General features: G+C 39.3%; 1 protein-coding gene across 1 annotated transcript in view; it reads right to left on the reverse strand.

The window, feature by feature from the left end:
- Positions 1–21275, reverse strand: part of LOC6559127 (Down syndrome cell adhesion molecule-like protein Dscam2) — a 67518-nt gene that overhangs the window by 37357 nt on the left and 8886 nt on the right. The window contains exons 3-6 of the mRNA XM_043214607.1: positions 13337–13675; positions 8822–8992; positions 6203–6352; positions 3054–3177 (exon numbers count right to left, since the gene is read on the reverse strand). Of these exons, the coding sequence (XP_043070542.1) occupies positions 3054–3177; positions 6203–6352; positions 8822–8992; positions 13337–13675 (784 nt within the window). The remainder of the gene's footprint in view (positions 1–3053; positions 3178–6202; positions 6353–8821; positions 8993–13336; positions 13676–21275) is intronic.

The following is a 21275-nucleotide window of genomic DNA, read 5'->3' on the forward strand; positions in this document are numbered from 1 at the left end:
TATAGCCCAATTAGAAAACTGCCTGAATGTTAAGCTTACCTAAATGCGGGCATTGGATAGCCCTGAGCAGGACACAAAATACTTAAGGAAGCATTCGATTCCTTTGACGAGAACTTTAGTTTATCATTCATGTCCACCTTGGGTCCAACAGATCCAACAGGTTCTGTTGCGGTGTCAATTAGATACTGTTAGTCATTCTAAATCAATAATCATGCATTTTGCTGGTATAGAGTTCGCTTACCTAAATGCTGGCATAGGATAACCCTGAGCTGGACATATTAAACTCAATTGTGAGCGAAGCTTTGCCAGAGAAATTGCAACTTTATCTTTCAAATCAACTTTGGGCGCCACAGTGCCAATGGGTTCTACAACAACAAAAACACCATATAAATAAAGCAAATATCACTAAAAAGTTTAACTGCCTGAATGGGTTTAGTGTATACCTAAAGGCCGGCATTGGATAGCCTTGAGCTTTGCAGAATAGATTTAGCGAAGTGTTTGAACCTTTTATCACAAAATCCATTTTATCATGCATATCAACTTTGGGACCAACACTACCAACGGGCTCTGTAAAGGATATTTTTTTAGGGATTTCATATGGATCATTGAAAACTGCACTAATATGTACCTGTAGGCAGGCATGGGGTACGACTGTGCTGGACAAAGTAAATTCAAGGCCTGCCCCAAGGGCTTGTCGAGCCATGTTATGCGATCTTTAACATCCACCTTGGGCGCCACACTACCGACAGGCTCTGCAAACAACTTAAAGAGTTTTAACCACTAGTCTACGGAAAGAGATCTATTGAAAACTGCCTGAGATTGTGCCTTACCGTGCAGCTGGCATCGGATATGATTGGGCTGGACAAAGTAAACTCAGGGCGCTATCTTTGGGTTTATCTACCCATTTTATGCGATCATTGGGATCGACTTTGGGCGCCACACTGCCCACGGGCTCTGCAATATTATTGAATCTTAATAAAAATATCCCAACGGGATCCCAGACTGCCTGAATGCTGAAAGGAAGCTTACCGAAATGCTGGTACTGGATAGGATTGAGCTGGACAAACTATCGCCAGACTATGATTGAGAGCTACACGAGCATAGTTTATCTCATCTTTGATATCAACTTTGGGCGCCACGCTGCCCATGGGCTCTACGAGATGAACAAATGAATTGGTATATAGAGATTGAAGGAATGAAAACTAAGCTTGAACGTTGGGAAGGATTCCTAACAAACCCGAAAATGTGGTTTACCTAAACACTGGCATAGGATACGATTGAGCTGGACAAATGAGGGCCTTAGATGAACCAAGCTTTGTTCGTGCAAAGGTAAATTCATCTCTTGTATCAACTTTTGGGGCTACAGATCCAACGGGTTCTACAAATTGAAAGGAGTAAAAAGCTTAGGAACTTATGCTTAAATATCTAAATTTAAACTAGAGAACTGAATGTTGCCATAAGATATTTTTATTTGTGGACTAACCTAACTATAGGCACTGGATATGCTTGTCCAGGACATTGCATGGAATAATCTTCAGATAACTTTACTTGTAGCACTTGAAACTTATCGTGCAGACTCGTAATTTTTGGTGGCACAGACCCTATTGGTTCTATAAGAAAGTATTAAGGATTATGAGTGATAGACTGCCATAAATGTTGGTTTAGGGTTGAAACTAACCGAACTATTGGCACTGGGTATGCTTGGCCAGGACATTGCATAGCATAATTCTCACTCAGTTTGACTTGAACGAACTGAAACTTGTCGTGGAGATTTGTAATTTTTGGTGGTACCGAGCCAATGGGTTCTGTTACAAGAAGATAGTATAAAATCAAGTTACATTTATCCCAAACGAAACCCGAAATGTTGGATGGGACTCTTAAGCTAGATCAGCAAAACTAACCGAACAACAGGAACTGGATAAGCCTGTCCGGGACACTGCATAGCAAAATTGGAGCTCAACTTGACCTGCATCAATTGAAATTTATCATTGATATTGAGGATTTTCGGAGGAACGGAGCCAATAGGTTCTGAAATATTAATATTTATACAAAACTTTTCAAAGTGCTCAGTTGAAAGTAACCTGAAGTTGGGACTTGGGTCATTACCTGTTAATGGGAACTGGGAATGCTTGACCCGGACATTGCATGGCATATTCGGTGCCCAAAGGAACTTCCATAGTGCGCACTCTCTCGAGCAGGTTCAGTTTGGGTGGCACAGAGGCAACGGGCTCTAAATGGGATTAAACTTAGGACTTGCGAACTAAAGACTACACCTGAATGTTGAGTTGAGGTTAGGCATACCTATAAGCGGGTATGGGATATGATTGTGCCGGACATTTGAGGCTTAAACTCTTTCCCACATAGGCACGAGCATTGGCCACCTCATCGTCTATGCTAACCTTGGGTGGAACGCTACCAATGGGTTCTGAAAAGATGATGCGTACTCAGGATGTTTCCCAACTGCCTGAATGTTTATCATACCTATATGCCGGGATGGGGTATGACTGTGCTGGACACTTCAGGCTAAAGCTGGCTCCCAGTACAGTTCTCGTATTGGATAACTCATCGGCTATGCTCACCTTGGGTGGAACACTGCCTATAGGTTCTGTAAACAACACAATGTTAAACAGTTTTTCATTTGAAAACTGCCTGCCTTCTTGCCTGCTGGTCGTTGAGGAAATGGGTCTAACGAAATAATCACTTTAATTATATTGTCTGTAATAAAAATTCTGCCTCTTGGTCAACACGCCATAAATTGGACAATTTACAGAATTCCAAGCTACCGAAATTGCTTCAAGACATGCAGCATAATTTATTTTTGTTCAAAGTAGTACCTGTGGGCAGGCATAGGATACGATTGGGCCGGGCAGAGTAGGGCGATTCCAACATGCTCAGCTATCTCGCGTGTCTGCAGTTTGTCCTGTACATTTATTTTGGGCTTGACGGAGCCAACGGGTTCTACAATACACAGACATGGAAATTCTTCTTTTCAGGACTTGCACCAGAGAACTTTATACTTTAATTTGGGATGAGGTAACGACACGACCACCCACCTGAATGCGGGCGTTGGATAGGATTGTGCCAAACAGAGCAGGGAGTAACTGTTGTTAAGCTCCACGTCTATAAACTGATGCTTGTCTTGGGGGTTGACTTTCGGACGCACGCTGCCTACGGGCTCTAAAAAGCGTAATTAACTTAAATGATGCTATGGCTAATCAAGAACTGAATGTTGGTTTAGAATAAGGGTTGTCGATGCGTTGTCTTACTTGAAAACAGGCATGGGATATGACTGCACTGGACACTGTATATTGAAACTGGTACCACCCTGAATTTGCATCATTCTAAAGCGCTCGAGAAAATTCAACTTGGGTGCTACACTTCCAACAGGCTCTGAAATATGTAAATGGCTTATAAACGAAACTCCCGAGAAATTTCTATGAAACAGCTGAGATGTTGGGCTAGTACTTTAAGACAAACTTTACCTATAAACTGGCTGTGGATATCCTTGAGCTGGACATAGGAGACTTAAGCTATGCAAGTTCTTAACTTTTACATGTTTCAAATCATCGGCATTTGATATTTTGGGACTGACACTACCAATGGGTTCTGTAATCGAAATATATAGATATATTCATTGTACCTATGGAAGACGAAACTTGAAAACTGCCTTTAGGGTTCTTTTATTACCTATAGAAAGGCTGAGGATATGCTTGAGCGGGGCACAATAGACTCAAATCTTGAGCACTCTTGCCCTTAATGTGTTTAAAATCCTCTCCTGTATTTATTTTAGGACTAACACTGCCAACTGGCTCTGCAAATGGGAAAGTCGTGTTAAAGAAAGAGCACTTGAAAAACAAAAACTGCCTGAATTAGGAATAGGGATATTTCCCAAGATATCTTACCTATAGAATGGCACTGGAAAAGCCTGAGCGGGACAGAGCAAAGTAACGCTATTAGAAAGCTGAACCTTAGTGGTCCTTGAATCATCGCCCGAGGTTAGTTTTGGACCAACACTACCAACAGGTTCTTAAGAAGAGCAATATGAACATATTATATCAATCTATATGATAACTATGCCCTATGTTGGGATATGGAGCATTACCTAAAGAAGGGCACTGGATAGGCCTGAGCTGGACTCATTAGCGCTACGCTCTGATTTAGCGGAACTCGAGTAAGCGTTATATGCTCCTGATTGCCATTGCCACTCAACTGTGGACTAACGCTACCAACGGGTTCTAATCGGGTATAAATGTGTAAGCAACATGAAACATGAAAGTATTGTGCCTAAATGTTGGGTGTAGTTTACCTATAGAAGGGCACTGGATACGCTTGAGCTGGACACATTAAAGTTGCACTTTGACCCAATAAAACTTTGGGAATTTTAATGGCATCATCGCCAGACGTAACTTTTGGACTAACACTTCCCACGGGTTCTTCAAAAAAACAATAATTGAAAGTTTTGAAAAATGCATTTCTATTAAAAGATGGTCTAAATGTTGGGCTAGGTTACCTAAAGAAGGGCACCGGATACGCCTGGGCGGGACATAAGAGCGTGGCACTCTGCTCCAAAGGCACTTTAAGGATGCGAGACTCATCGCCACTGGTGAGACGAGGTCCGACACTACCAACGGGTTCTAATGATAGGGATAAACTCATATTGTATGCAGTTCGACTGGCACTGCCTATCGTTGGGATAAGTCTTACCTAAACATCGGCACAGGATACGATTGTGCAGGACAAAGTAACGTAATTGTTTGCTTGAAGGCATATTGCACAACTTTAATATCATTGCCAGAAAGCAGACGTGGACCAACACTTGCAATGGGTTCTTGAAAGAGTAGCATATTAAAGAAATACAACTGTCTGTGCAGGCAAACGAAAACTGTCCAAAGTTGGGTCTAGTTTACAGAGGATGCCAAGGATGGCAAGTCCCACCTAAATAATGGCGCTGGATAGGCCTGAGCGGGGCACAGCAAAGTGAGGCTATCATTGGCGGCAGTCGTGAAGCTGCTACTTGTCAGTGTGTTTGGGAACTTTGGTGAAACCCTGCCAACTGGTTCTGCAAATGGAAAATGAATTTATTGGTTTGCATATTATTGCGATAAATTATGAATAGAACTATTTGTTTGTTGGCACTTACCTTGGGCGCATAGGCGAAAAGAGTTTGGGAAATATTTAATCAAAAATCACCCTGGTAAGGTTTTGCTTTAGTAAGCTGTTTATTCAAACGGACCAAATATGACTAATAAGTTATCTAGTTTTTGGCTTTATTTCAAGCTCATAGCATTGTCGAGTACCCTATCCCAACATTCAGGCAGTTTTCAATTTAGTACAAAGCGAGCAACAATTTTTTGACCAGCCGCACTTATATAGAATAAATTGTTGTAGTTCAAAAAATGTGCCTTATCCTCACAAAGAAATAGATTTTAAGCGAAAAATCTTTTTGATTGAATATTGGATAACATCAATTTGCATCAAAATATTGTTGCTCTTCAAATATGTAATACTGAGTTACAGTGAAAAGCATAGCAGGAAAAAGGATATATCCATTATTTAATTAATTATATACTCCGTTTTCATGATATACTTTAAATATTTGGAATATATTTTGTAGTTTAAAATGTAAATAAGTTATTGTTTTAAAAATCTTTAAATGAATACTTTTGACGGATTTGAAAACATTCCAAATATTTATTGAAAGTCAAAAAACCCAAATTAAAAGCATTTTAGCTTCACATTTTAGGTTTAATACTTTTATTTATTTTACAACTAAACAAACTTCATACAGTTACAACAAGAAATAACTTTTATTGTTATTTCGATGTATAATTCAGTTGATTTTCAGATCTGTATGAAATTTACTTAGAGTTGGGAAAACCTTAGTTATCATTCTGTTGGGAGATTTATACGTTTATTGGTTGAACTAGATGTTAATGCATATTTTTCCTAAGAAATTAGGTTTAAAGTGAATTTTTATTTTATATTTCAATATTGTACCAAAGATTATAGAAATATATGAGTAGATTATAGTCTTAGATGGTACAGATTAAAGACATACCCATTATCCATACATATTATAAATTTATGTGATGATTTTTAGTTTATAATTCTCGGAATATCAAATATAATAAATCCCAACAGAACAGATAGCTAAAGTTCATCATGCCAGATAATAAGTAATTGGCAAACAAGGCCGACTTACCTGTGATGACCAGACGTCCTTTAGTGGCACTCAGACGGGTCTCTCCAGTCAAACGATGCTTGGTGCGGCACTGGTAACTCTTGTAGCCATCTTCGGGTCCAACTTCACGGATATGTAGCTCGCCGGATGGCAGAACAAGATATTTGCCGTCTAATTTATATTGTTTTGTGTTGAAAGATAGTTAATAAAAAAATATATTAGTGATGGGGCTCATGGGTTAACTTAAGCTACCATACAACAACATACTTTCTATAGACAATTGAAAAAACTCAATTAAAGTCGATACTTTAATTGAATTTGTTCGCTTCGCATTCGAAAGCCACATGACAGCTTTGAATAAAGCATTTATATACAGATATATTTTCTTTATTGTCTTTGAACTTGATGTATTGCGCCACTAAAAGAATTGTGTAATTTGTTAATATCATGCAATGTGACTTTCCAAATGCGAATTGTGTGTAATATTAATTTTAAAGCTATTTACATTTACGTATGTTGATGCAAAGCTGAAGACCGAGTTAAATTCGATTCGAATATTTACAATAATTTATATTAGGTATTTACTTTAAATTTCAGCCGTACAAAAACAAACAATATTCTGTTCAGACTACATTTCTTATGTGTTTTTTATTTTTTCAAATAAATTAGTCTGCTCAAAATATTTTTACTTATAATTAACTATAAACCATTGCAAGCAGTGTTCAAATCGAAAAGAAATTGCAGGAAATATGCTATGATTCTGGATGAAATATTCACACATAAGGCAATTCAACATAGTATTGTAAACAAATTATGAATAAGCATAAATATTTCCTACAATTTATTTGCGATTGTATAATGATATGTTCATGCTTCAACAAAAATGCCAATAATTTTAGCTGATGCGTATTATCAAATGATGATGTTTTGTTAAACAGCCATTTGGGTTATTCTACATATATGATAAAAATTTATACATATGTACAAATTGATGAGAGAGATTTATTAGCATTTTTGTTCATACATATTTACATGAAACTATTTACACTAGGCTACAAAACAACGCTACTTTCAACTACATGAAGGGGTAAATGGTGTTTGGGGCAAGTCAGGAGCGACTCTTGGAGTTTATAGGGAATGCGGGAAAGGATGTCAAAATAAAAAGTAGAGATTTGGAGGGGCGGAAAAAAAAGAAGAGTAAACAGAAAAGAAAGTGAAATTGAAAGCAAAGAATAAAGTAATCGAATGCCTAACAGCGCAGTAGTTTATTTTTAGGGACCTGTTAGAGAAACTCAAGGACCAAGGATCACTGAGTGGCGATCGTTCAACAAGCTGGCAATTGGAATTGAACTGGACGGGATTTAATTATGTTGGTGTGTTTAGAAGCAAGGCTAACGCTTAGAGAACTTAAAAGCTAGTGTGATTTACCGCTAGCTGTGACATCGGCCTGCGGATATATCTCACGCTCCTCGTCCTCAACCCACGATGCGACCACAATGAAGTCGGCAACAAAACTGGGTATATGACATTTTAAAATTGCGCTATTCCCCCGCAAAATGGACTCATCCATGACATTGACGCTGTATGATTGTGGCACAACTGCAAATTGTTCGAGAGAGGGAGAGTTGGTCGGGTATTGAGTATTAAATTTAGGATAAATCATAATGATAATGGTCCCCTTCATGTTTCTACAAATGGCAATATGATACTCAAAAGTGTTTGTACCCGTTATATTCTTGGTATAGACACCGCCATCGGTATCAATCCAATCGGTTATATCGATGTGATCCGCCACAAACGATGGCGTCTGACATTTGAATATCGCTGCATTGCCCTTGATGACATACTCATCGTATACTTGCGACTCAAAGAACTGTTTGACCACTGGAATATGGCAAATGTGGGGGATTCGAAACATGATTAGAAAAAGCAAAGCAAAATGTTGGAGTAAAAGTTAAAGGAATACGAGAATGAGAGACAGAGAGAGTTCGGGACTAAAAAACTAGACTAGAGCTTAACATAAGCTGTAAACCCATGTTTTACCCGTGGATTCGTCGGGTAGTGGACGTGTTATTTCCACACCCTCCTCATCTAGCCAACCCTCAACATCTATGAAATCGGCCACAAATGAGGGCACCAGGCACTTCAATGTGGCAGAATTGCCGCGCAGCACAAACTCATCGATGACGCGTGTCTGATAAAACTGATGCACAACTAAGAGAGAGAGAGTAACGAACTTATTAAAGTAATTGTGAAATTAAATGGATAAAAGGAAACACGCTTGGAATTGGAACACATCGGGTCATATACGAGTATTAATTAGAAATTGGAAATCAATTGATTGAGCATCAACAGTACCCGTCTCCTTAACATTATTGGGATAGTAATTGCGACCCTCTGAGTCCAGCCAGAGATCAACGAATACAAAGTCCGCCACAAACGAGGGTATCTCACATTTCATAACTACAGAGTTGCCACGAATAACATACTCATTATCAGCCTCCGATTCGTAGGATTGGATGACAACTGAAGCAAAATAGTGTTTGACAAAGAAAATTAAAGTACAAGTGGAGGTGAGTGTTGGGAAAACTAAGCTAAAATTAACAACTAGTTATCATATGTGTTTTGTTTAGACTGTACCATAGGCGCTCGTTGAATTCTCACGCCACAATTCGACCCCCTGATCGTCCACCCAGGCCTCGATTTGCACAAAGTCGGCTACAAACGAAGGTATCTTACATTTGACCACTGCCGCGTTGCCCTTAATAACATATTCATTCTCGGCCTCGGTTATGTAGAACTGTGAGACAACTGTGCGTGAAACAGGTGGTAAATGAAACATAAGCAAAATAACATATAAATTGTGGAATTCAGTTGGGGATGGATGCTATCTTAAACCTAAGACTTTAATCCAATAGATCTACGAATATAAATGCGAGTCACACCATAATTATCGGAGAAGGTCAAGACATTGCCTTCCTCATCAATCCAAGATTCGACACGAACAAAATCAGCCACAAATGATGGAATGGAACACTTTAAAACGGCCGCATTGCCTTTAATTACATACTCGGTCATTATTTCGGCCTCATAGAACTGATTGACCACTGCAAATTGATTTTTGAAATAAGCGTAAAAGAAGAAATCATAAGTAAGTTGGAAAGTATTTTGGTTATTGGAATCCCCGGTTAAAGTTAGAACAACTATGTAGACTAGACTAGACGTTGATGTTAAGTAATACCATAATTATCAGTGTAACGCAGTTCGGTGCCCTCCTCATCAATCCACGACTCAACACGCACAAAATCAGCCACAAACGATGGAATGGAACACTTTAAAACGGCTGCATTGCCCTTGATGACATACTCCATTAAAATATCGGCGCCATAAAACTGATTAACAACTGGATGACGAATGGAAAATGCAAATAAAAGCTATAGCAATTGAAATAGGTGGTATAGTTAATGGAATCAGGAATTGGGTATGGGGGAAACACTGCTTATAGGTAACAACAAATGACAATAGCTGGGGGAATCTACCAAAATTATCCTGCGGTATATATTCCGTGCCATCGCTGGCTACCCAGGCCTCAACGCGCAGAAAGTCTGCGACAAAACTGGGTATGGTACATTTCAAGACCGCCGTATTGCCCTTGATAACATATTCCGAGACAACTTCTGCTTCGTAGTACTGATTGACGACTGTAAAAATGTTGAAGAAGTTCTTAATAGCAAACAACAAACGAACTACAGAAAAAGCGAGAAAAACCACGCACTGTAGAAGCAAAGAAATGAAAACAGAATTGTCAAATAAGTGGTTTGATGGGGGGAATTGGATTTGCTAGAGTCCTATAGATATACGAGATTAGGAGTCGGTTGATTAGTTAATGTACCCATGCCCTGTTGCTCGTCGAGTGTGCCATAGAGTTGTCCATCCTCATCTTGCCAGGACACCACCTGCACAAAATCTGCCACAAACGATGGAATGGAACACTTGAGCACTGCCGAATTGCCTCGTATGACATACTCATTGTTAACCTCAGACTCGTAGAACTGCTGCACAACTAAACGAAAAATTGGGAGTGGGGAAATGGTAAGACATTACATGGTGAGAGCACATGGCAGGTGGGGTTATGGGGATGGGATAAACACCTCGCGTGTTCCGGGCGTGTGAACATCTTCAGCAGACTAATTGAAATGTGAGAGGTTCGGTTCATTCGAGAGGAGAGCTGTAGCTAGAGGCGCATTAAATGCACCTTAATGCGCACATTTTGATGAGATGTACATAAATATATATTTACTTCCCTGAGAAAGTCTTTGCGCTGAAGGTTAATAATAGTTTACGAAAATGGCTAGCAAACACGCACTGAGAAAACAAGCAACTAACCCAAACATACTTTGAAGGAATTACAAATGCATACAAAATTAAATGAAATTATGTTTTGGAAATGAGGGGTGGGGGGAAGAGGGCTTAAAATTCTACAATTCTATGCAAACTTGACTCTCGAGCATAACCACAAATTGGACAAACCATATTCGGTGCCTGGCAAAAAGTCCTCATTCTGATCCGTGTGCCAGGACACAACGCTAACAAAATCGGCCACAAACGAGGGTATCTCACACTTCAGAACTGCCGCATTTCCTCGTATGACATACGCCTTATTTACATCAGTATCGTAGTATTGGGCAACGACTAAAAGCCACAAAGCAAAATAAGATTTATGGATAAGGCAACAAAAATAGAAACCAATAAGAAATGTATATTCAATAATAAGGGAAACGAACCAAAGTCGAAACACTTGACGAAGCATGGAAGACTGTACCTAACCAGTGTTGGTTAATTGAGTTAGCTCTTGGTGCGGCTCGTATTTTACAGTTATTAGTGTACCAGTGTTGTTGGTTGTTGGTGTCGTACTTAGTACTTAGTGTTGGTTAACTGTACTTGAACTGTACACAAGTATTCAGTGTGAATGTGCTGTGTTCATCTGTGTGTGTTGTTTTTGTTGTTGTTGTTGTTGTTGTTGGGGATTATAGTTTGCTGAATGTAGTTAAAATAGTGCTGTTTTGCAACATACAGAAAGAAGCGCACACACACACACACACACATACACACGCAGACAGACAGAGAGTGAAAATCACACACCATATTCAGTGTCTGGATAGAAATTCTCTTCCTGATCGGTATGCCAGGATATAACATTTACAAAATCGGCTACAAACGATGGTATATCACATTTCAATATGGCCGAATTGCCTCGTATGACAAACGCCTTATGTATATCCTCTTCGTAGTGTTGCGAAACGACTAAACGTATATAGAAGAAACAAAATAAATCGATGATATAATAAAAAATGGAGGAAATATTGATGATGAAATGGAATGATGGTATTTTCATATCGTTGACCATGCGTTTAGTAAACCTAAACCTAATTATATATCGATAGTGCATAGAATGCCGAATGCTAGGGGAATATATAATATTTGTTGTTGCTTGGTTACAGCGCACCATATTCTGTGCCTGGAAAGTAGTTCTCCTCCTGATCGGTATGCCAGGAGACAACCTCAACGAAATCGGCCACAAATGAGGGTATCAAGCACTTAATAACCGCCGAATTGCCTCGAATCACATGCTCCTTGTTCACATCGGCCTCGTAGTACTGGGCAACAACTGTAAAGTTTGGGTTTTTGTTGGTATGAAGTGCGTTTTAGATACATATATGATGATGTTCTCTATGATAAGGCCAAACAAATTTCTCACGCATGACTAGACAACTGTAGAACCTTGATAACTTTTTCAAACTGAAAGCGATTCCTGGAAGCAATTTGCGCATTTCCTGTGCTTGTCGGAAAACAATTAAACGGCCAATTATGTGGAAAGTGCGAAATAAACATAATCACAGTCGTGCTCGGCTTAAGCATAATATTAATTAAAGCCAAAATTTTGAAGGTATAGCCCGTGCTGGGGCATAAATTATGTTGAGCTAGCCATTATTATCATCGGTCTCTCCACTTTCAACATATTTTTTTGGCACTAACCCAACATGATAAATTCACTTAGTTAATAGCAAAACAAGCCGAACTCATGCTAAGCAAAGCCAAACGACAAAAATGAGCTAAAGCCGACTCAAAAGTGGGCCAGAGGAGTAGAGCTGTAGGTTGTAGGCTAAGGTGAGCTAATTGCCAACAAACACGTCAGCGACGCGACGAGCAGCCCGCTGATGACTAATCCCAGTTGACATTTTGGCAAGCACGGCAGCCAGGTGGCGATCTCATAGGGGTTGCTCACATGTATATGATTGTAACATAATTAGGTAAAAGTCATTAACGCTGGCTTATGCAAGCGGAAGTAATGGAGATTTCCACAGCGAATTTGCCGAAAGCTAAAAGTATAGAAGGGAAGTATATTTGAACATGTAGTTTGTGAGCTTTGACGAACTCTGGCTCCAGTTAGACGAAAGGCGACAATTGCATCACCATCATCAGCATCATGGCCGACAGCTTGCACAACGATTAATTACAGTGAAATTGCAGAGACAACAAACCCGACATATGGCAAATCACCTCGTTGGAGCACTGCAGGTGGACCAAAGAAGACAACAAGTGCAAAAAGTTAGGCTGCTTTCAACAAAATTTTCACACTTTAAGCTGGCCCCGAAAGTGTTGCACATTTTGTTAGCGGAAAAGCAAATAACAAACCGTTTAGAGGGCAAATGCCAAATGGCAATGAAAATTGCAAAATCTATCAAAAGATAGGCAGAATTTCGTACAGTTTCCTTGACAAAACAACGTAGACAGTCGAAAAACTAAAACCAACGTTGATCTGAAATTTGCTGTAAATCTGAAAAGATGTTTGAGTGCAGAGCATATATTGGATGTGGTTCTCATTTCAATAAATGGGTTGTCTCTTTTTTATAGTTATTTCAGATATCGGTCAGCTAAATTAACACTTTATAATTCATAAATATATTTTAAGCATTAACATTGAAAGATACAGAAACGAACATCTGACATCGAATCTCATTTTGAAGTATCATATGGTACTTTGAAATATTATGGTACCTTGAAGCAGTAACCAACAATGTGACCAACATCCAATCGATATGCTCTGCACTCGGTAGACTCCTTCGTGCTCTCTCTAGAACACCGACAACTTACCTGCTCGCACATGAACATCTCGCGATATGATCGAGCCAAACTGGTTGCGAGCCAAACAGGCATAGACCTGGGCATGCACCTCCTGGCGATAGTCCTCGGCGCGGAAGGGTGGAAAGACGAGCTTGCCATCCGATGAGATCTGACGTAGGCCGGGCACATCTCCCACAGCGGTGCCATCACTTCGTACCCAGATGATTTCAGGCATAGGATTACCACTAGATTTACATTCAATTTCGGCGCCGGTAGAGTTTGAGAAGTCAATGCGATTGGTGGGTTCCTTTAGGAAGACGGGTCCTTTCTGGTCAGCATCCGGTGGATTGGCAGCCAAGGTGCTGGTGGCTGCAGAGGGAAAAATATAGAATTAGTAAAAGTAATTAGAAACACATAAAACACTATGAACATTGAGGCCAAACACAACGGAAGTTGTGTCTGTATTGTATAGTTATGCATAGCAACGAGCATATATATATATATATATATGTATGTGTATTTGTCGTCATATTTGTCAGTCGCCAATTGTCAGCAGTTCAGCTTTTGTGGCATAGTTGTTGCTGCTGCTCTGCTCAACAATTGAATGCCACGGATCAGTGACTGTCAGTTGTCTGCCCTGCAGCATACTCCTCATCGGTATGTGCTGAAGTGTGTCGGTGTTGTTGTTCTGACAATAACAAAAGCAACATAGGCAACAGCAACAATAAAAGCAACAGCAACAGCTAAAACTGGTCGTTCTTTCACTTCCTCTCCACACACACCCACATTCACATACAACAAACGCAAAACCTCAAACAAAAGGCAACTGGGCAAAAATCGTTCGTTGACACTTTGGAAGCTGCAGCATGACAAAAAAAAAAGCTGCCAGATCAGTCCATAGACCCATAGACCGGGTCGAGTGAGCAGAGGTGGAAAAAAGAAGCATCTGCTTCACCTTTTTGCAGTTTTTTGCATTTGCAAGCAATTTTATATTCAATTTTATGCATTCGCATGCAGACATCTTCCCCATCGTCCTCTTAAGGTCTGGAGTGCACTTTAATTACCAAATTGCATATGTTATGGTTTTTGATAATATTTTGAATTTAATATGAATATCACTTTAATTTTTTACGTAAGTTGGCTTTTAGGGTAACGCCTTTTTCACATGTCCCTCAACTGCGTGTTATTTGCATTTTTTGGGTCATATGCGTTATAGTCCAATTTATCATTTCCAGTCTCGCATTAATTAATACTCAGCTCGTCTTTCAAAACAAAACGGCACGAACGGAAACAAATTAGCTGCCAGTATAATTAAAAACTGGGCGCACACAGTGGGGCCAAGGCAGCGCTTGTTTGTGTTGTTCCACTGTGCCACATGTGTGTTGTAATATACAAATAAAAGTTTGTTTTGTGATATTAGGATATTCCGACTCATGAGATTTGGTCGAGGGAGTGACTTTACCACATGCGGCGTGTTCCTCTGACATTTCAAATGGAAATGAATTAATTAGCCTGACAACAACACAAACAGCACAAACAATAGTAACAATTTTAGAATGACTGACAAATTGAGCCTTGCGTGTGTCACCCACATTTAATAGCTGCTTGTTAGTTAAAGTTTGAGGGCGTTAAGTTTTTATTTAATTTTTTAAGTTTCAATAAGGCAAACAATTTAAAATTTCCTTTACTTTTGAATGCAGGAAATGCGGCAGCTTCTACGCGCTGCGAATGCAAAAAACAATTCCTTTTAAATTATTAAAATGCGCAACGGCAAACACATGCTGGCCATATGAATCTTATCAAGTCTGCGTGGAAGTGAAGACATGAATATATATACATATATTGTATATATGATTGTATCAATGTGGATACCAGCAAAAATGGCAAACAAAGGCTGAAGAATCAAATTATATCTTGCAGCTGTTACGCATCTGCGTTTCACTTTCTGGAATGAAGAAAAATGATTGGACACAGAATAAGTAGACTAATCTGTTTTAAAAATTATAAATTAGGTTTAGTTATACAAACATTTTGATCGGCATATCAATTCTCATTTGAATTATAAATTCTGTTTATTTATACCAATCATTTTATTCGGCATATAAATTCTCATTGCACTTGAGATTTACATAAAAGTCTCCCCATGAGATCAAAATATATAATGAGTAAAGTGTTTGTCTTTCTTCTGTTTGCTTGTTTCCCCCTTTTGACTGAGAAACCAGCTGTTTCTTTTGGTCGCTTTTGTTTTGGAACTTCTTCCTTTGCTTCTTTACGCTGCAATTGCTTTGGCTCCAAACTTTTCGGAATCTTCTTTTTATATTTTCGCAAATCTTTTCGGCAGGTGTTTTTTATTTTAACGGCCATATTAAAGTCGCTCGGTCAGTTTTTGCCCTAGTAGTAGCTTTAAGTTTTTGGCAAATAAACAAAAGCAAGCAATGAAACCGGTTCAAAGCCGGCAGTTTCTTACCAAGATGCTGGTGACGTTAACAGCTGCTCAGCAAATTGCGATTTATTCCAGCAGTAACAACAACTGGCAACTTAATTATCACGCTGCTTTTTATAGTTGCTGTTGTCGCTCAATTTTCCACTTAAATGCATAAATATATATGATTCAACTCACAATTTACACAGAAATGGAACCAAATAATGTAAAAATGATTTAAACGAAAGAGAATGATAACCAGTGAGGCGTTGATGGGCAGCTCTAAGGTCAGACGCTTTGCAGTTGCCGACCCGTGCCACATGGGGCAAGTAAGCATTACGTGGGAACTAATGTATAGAGCGTCTAGAGTGGGAATGCCGTTCACTTGGCGCCACAGTATACAAACAGTAGAACGAACGGCAATCGCACTCAAATGAATTGTGCGCTAAACAAACAAATAAACAAGCATACGTATGTAAATATGTATTTTTGTAGTGGCAAAAATATATGTGAGAGAGTATGACTAATCGAAAACCAATTTGAAGCTAGAAAAAGGTTTGCAAAAGCACGTGGTTCATAAATATCGAGTTACGTCGTTCATACAATTTGCTGGTCTTTGTCGATATTATTGTTAATCATTTGAATGGTTGGATTGTTTGCCAAATTGCGCAATTCACATGCGAATTGCTAGGAAATTATTATTATGTGTATATATTTTTTGAGACTAGCTGCTAATATCAAATACAAAATAATTGGTTTGTTATGCTTTTTAAATAAACTCAAGATTACAGGTAAATCTGTAATTTTGCCGAATTAAATAAGCAAAGTTTGCTGCTAAATGCCTTGCTCAATAATGAATAGGTAAAGGTATTATCATCTATAGTTATCGACTTCGAACTCAACTAATACATCTTAATTTAAGTTATTTTCCCCATTTGAAACCAAGGCAAAACACGAGCACATAATTATTAAACTTTAATGTTTCGTTCCTGGTTTTTATTTGGTGATCCACCAAACCCGTGACCTGTCACACCTTATGTAATACTTATAAGTATGTGTCTGTTTACAGCCATCCATTAACAACCTCACCTAATTAACCCATACCCATTCAATGCCCAAAAGAACACGCAATTACGCCCACCTATGAAAGGTGCTGCCTGGTCCTGAAAGGAAATAAGAAATTAATAATTTCCTGTCAAATAAAAACAAAGCGCTGAAGTTCAATAGGCAATATATGGGCACACACATATGGTTTTTTGACACGCCCAGCAAACACAGTACGCCCCACAAATACAACTACTCAACACGCACAGTTCACAGGTCACAGGTCCATTGCCTAACACGCGATTCCGGCGTCATTTCTATGGGAAATGGATTAGTTTGTTTGGGTCTATGCTGAACTTATGATTCGTATAATTTTGTGTTTCTCATAAATATTGCAAACGTATTTATTTGAGAGCTCTTCGCATCGAAACAAACATATGCTAGCGAGTTGGAAAACCTGTTCGACAGCTGTTCGAGAATCGCCAAACAGTGCAAGAATTGAGAGTAAATAAAGCTCTTGCAATTTTTTTAGTCAGTTATTGCCCACTCATTCATTAGATTCGTCTCGGGGCTAAGACCCACACAAAATAATGTAAGTGTTTGGCCGCAATGCAATTAGCCAAATCGTGAGACCAAATTTTATTCAATACCTACGCGAAACGGGCCCAAAAGGCAATTCTGACAACTCGCCGCCCATTCAGCATTCAATTAGAGTCAAACGCAAGCCAGATGATGATAACTGAAACCGCAACCTGTCCACCTTGTGGCTGGCGACGCGCTGCTGATGGCACAGTGACAAGAAACAGCTACAAATACAAAGGCAGCGGCAGATACACGTACTAAACCAAGTATCTGGACCGAGGCAACACACGTATGCCACCGTTAAAGCCACAGGAGCGCACAAAGTGTGACATCGTTTAGGAGTGGGTAGAGCAAAAGAAAGATACAGAGAGAGAGAGAGAGAGAGAGAGAGAGAGAGAGAGAGAGAGAGAGAGGGAGAGAGAGAAAGAGCGAGAGAGAGAGACACAGACAGCTGTCAGTCAATTACAGAGAGAGAGAAGTCTCAGGTGGAATCTCGTTATGCACTACATTTGACGATGAGCTAGCTGTTTTTTCTGAACAGCAGTTACACCGAAAATAATATCAACAAAGCTATTGAGCAAAATATTTTATATACATTTTTTAGCATGACAATCTTAATTTAAGCGAATTCAATATAGTCAATATTTGAAGAAAGCAGTTATTCATTGAAGATTTTTTTAAACATAGCCGACAAGGATTCAGTTAAGGTTGTCATCTTTTATGTAGCTCTTAGTACTCGATTTTATAAGATTTTAAACTTATTCTATGATTTGCAAAAAAAAAAAATAATCAATCGAATTTCGAACTCAAAAACGTTTTACCTATTTTTTAAATGTAACTTTGAGTGTCATTATTTTATCAACAATGTTTCAAGCTTATTACAAAATTTGCTCATAATCAATTTAAACAGAGTTGTGATGACGACAACGGCTGCAAATGTTATTAAGAGAGACGAGGACTGAAGCTGCACAGGCCAGTATGAGTGGGAGTTGTGGGGGTGGCAGTCACAGACAGGGAGAGATACAGAGAGAGTGAGACAGGAAGAAAGAGAGGGTGGTTTGTAAACCAAATAGAATGCGTTGTTGCACAACATGAATCGTGAGCAGCGTCCACGCACGTGTCTGGTTGAGGGGTTTTGGCTTATGTATGGGAATGTGTCAAGAGTCTGCGGGAAACAGGCCATAAAGTGGGGGCTGCCAACTTGTCGGGTAGCGATAGCTAAAGACCAGACCAGACATGAAGCTGCTTGAAAAGAAGCAAACCAGACGCACTTTGCATATTAAGCAAGACGCGAAACGTTCTTGTCGTCGTCGCATTAATTAAGGCCCGCTGACAAAACGAAGAATAAACACGCGAGCAATGGAACTTTAAATAACTTAAACATTAAATAAAAGAATCGTTTGTCGTTCTCCTGGGCTGTCTGTTTGCCTGTCTGTGGCTCGTTAGCCAGATTACAGAGCTGCGATAAAAAATAATAATACAAAAAAACTCGGCGAGTTGGCAGCTCCCAGCAAAAAACGTGACTCAGTTTTCATATACAAAAGTGTGTGCATGCATATTTCTAGTATACAAATATATACTTTTTTATACACATAGGGGAGGGAGATCTACGGCATGCCTGGACGTACGTATGTAGATAATGTCTGCCTGATAAATGTCACCTCGCTCGCAACTCTGGGCGAGGCAATCAAAAATTTTTACAAATTATGACTTGATTCATTTTGATGGGGGCGCCAAAAATTGTGTTAATCTCTTTTTGTCTCTCATTGTCTGTCTCTGTCTCTGTCTCCCTCTCTTTACTACCTTATTGTTAATGAAGATGACTATTGAGATTTCCTTTGCGTCGTTGCACAGATAAAACTTTTTTAATTTAACGCCACATTATTCAACACCCAAAAGCTAAGAAACTTAATATTTAGTGTGTGCTGGCCACAAAAGCCCTGATGATTATCGCATTTTTTAATCGTTTTGATGTGATTCTCAAGAAATCTTGCACTAAAAAACTCTCGAAACTAATTGTTATTTACTCATTTATTTAAATATAAAAGTCTTCGGTTGACACTATAAATTTTGAGTGGAAGAAAAACGCTTAGGGATGCCTATAAAGAGAGAGAGAGTATCTACTTAATATCCACTTTACTTACGTATACATAACTCGAAAAGGAAAACAAACACACACACACGCACCCTGTGTAACCCAAACACCCGAGAAGAAAAAGGAGCGGAAGCACATTTCTCAGTTCTCCCCATCCTAGTCGCTCCAACAATCCAGGGGCTTGCTTGGGTGAAGAGCGGCAACAGCGCGCCATTTCTCTAAATGATTTTAAATGCGCCGACATACCCAGAGACACAAAATAAGTACAATAATTTGTGGGCAAGTTCTTCTTGTACTTTTTTTTTCTCCACCGAGTGTCGACAATGATGATGTGATAGACAGCAGGGGGAAATAATTGTTATAGAACAGCCCTGGGAGTGATGTGGGTTGGCTGGAAAAGTGCGTGCTCACAACAAACACTTTGTTATTGCCGCACGAAGAGTGTGTCTTTTTTTAAAGTATGTGCCACATAAAACAAATGTGCGCATCTCCTTGTGTACATAAATATATTTTGGATTTACTTTAAGTGAAATCTTTGCAGACAAGTATTACCCAGAGGGGAGAGAGAATGTAATGGAAAGGATTTGTGATTTGTTTTTGGTGAATAAACAGAGCAAAGTTGAAAAATTATTAATACTTGCTGACTTTTGAAATTTATAAGCCCCGAAGTCTTTAAAAAAAGTTTTCTTATTCACTTTAATGGGAAGCTGTACAACGTAATCGACACGCTCTTAACTTTGGTGCCTCAAAATCTTACCCTAAAAATATTTCGAGGCATACAGACAACATAAATTGCCAGTGATGCATTTTCAACAGCAGCAGCTCGTAAAACATATATGTGTATATAAATATATATAAGACATATCTGGGTTGTCTATAGAAATACTTAAAAGTCGTTGCGAGTGCATTAATGAGCTCGAACAAAATGTATGACAAATGCTTTTAATGGCCCAAAGAATGCAAGACAGTGACTCTTTGATGCTGACACTGTTTGGTGTCTGATGAGGATTTTCAAGGAATTTATGAAGCACAAAACAAATAGATATTACAATATATTTATACACAGTCAAAGTTTCGTCGCGCAGCTGCTTTTCACGCCATTATAAATGGGCTCAACTTGACTCTGGGCTTAGCTATTGTTTCGTCTACGAACAACTTTAAATTAATGACATGAAATTGCAGGCAACAATGAAATGCACAAAACTTGGCCCACAAAACGGCAACTGCAATGATGATAATGACGATGATGTCGTCTAAGTCAGATCCTCAGCTCCATTGCCGTTGGCAATGGCAAACATAAAAGGCCGCATTTCTGCGGCTGTTTCGACAATTCCTCGCCACTTGGCACAAGCATAATCACTAATAATAAACCAAGAACACGCCGGCACACAGACACGTTTCGAGAGAACCATTAAAAATAAATCATGAATAGGAAAAAAGAGAAAAATCAAAAGCTGCAGCAGCTGCTTCTCTTCCTCCGTGGATGTTGTGCAGTGCCTTCCGATCCCGTTGCCTGTCGGTCTGTCTGTCTGTTTGTCTGTCAGTGTGTTGCTTATGTTATTTGGACAAGCGCCGCGTGTGATATGCCTCCATCGTCGGCAATCCTCATAAGTGGGGGCATCTATTCCAACTGGCAGCTTGCCTCTCGGTACCTCGACTAGTGCACATCAATCATTTGTAATTATACTCTGGCTCTTCTCTTTGCTGTTAGCCCCTTCCTTCCCAGTTTTTCCTTTTTGTGTTGGTCTAACGGAAATGGCTTTTTTTTTTTGGGTAGCCCAGGTTCAGTGATCTGATCTGATCTGATCTTATGCGATCTGATGTGC

The sequence above is a fragment of the Drosophila grimshawi genome, unplaced genomic scaffold (genome assembly GCF_018153295.1).
Source record: "Drosophila grimshawi isolate 15287-2541.00 unplaced genomic scaffold, ASM1815329v1 contig_1367, whole genome shotgun sequence".
Lineage (NCBI taxonomy): Eukaryota > Metazoa > Arthropoda > Insecta > Diptera > Drosophilidae > Drosophila > Drosophila grimshawi.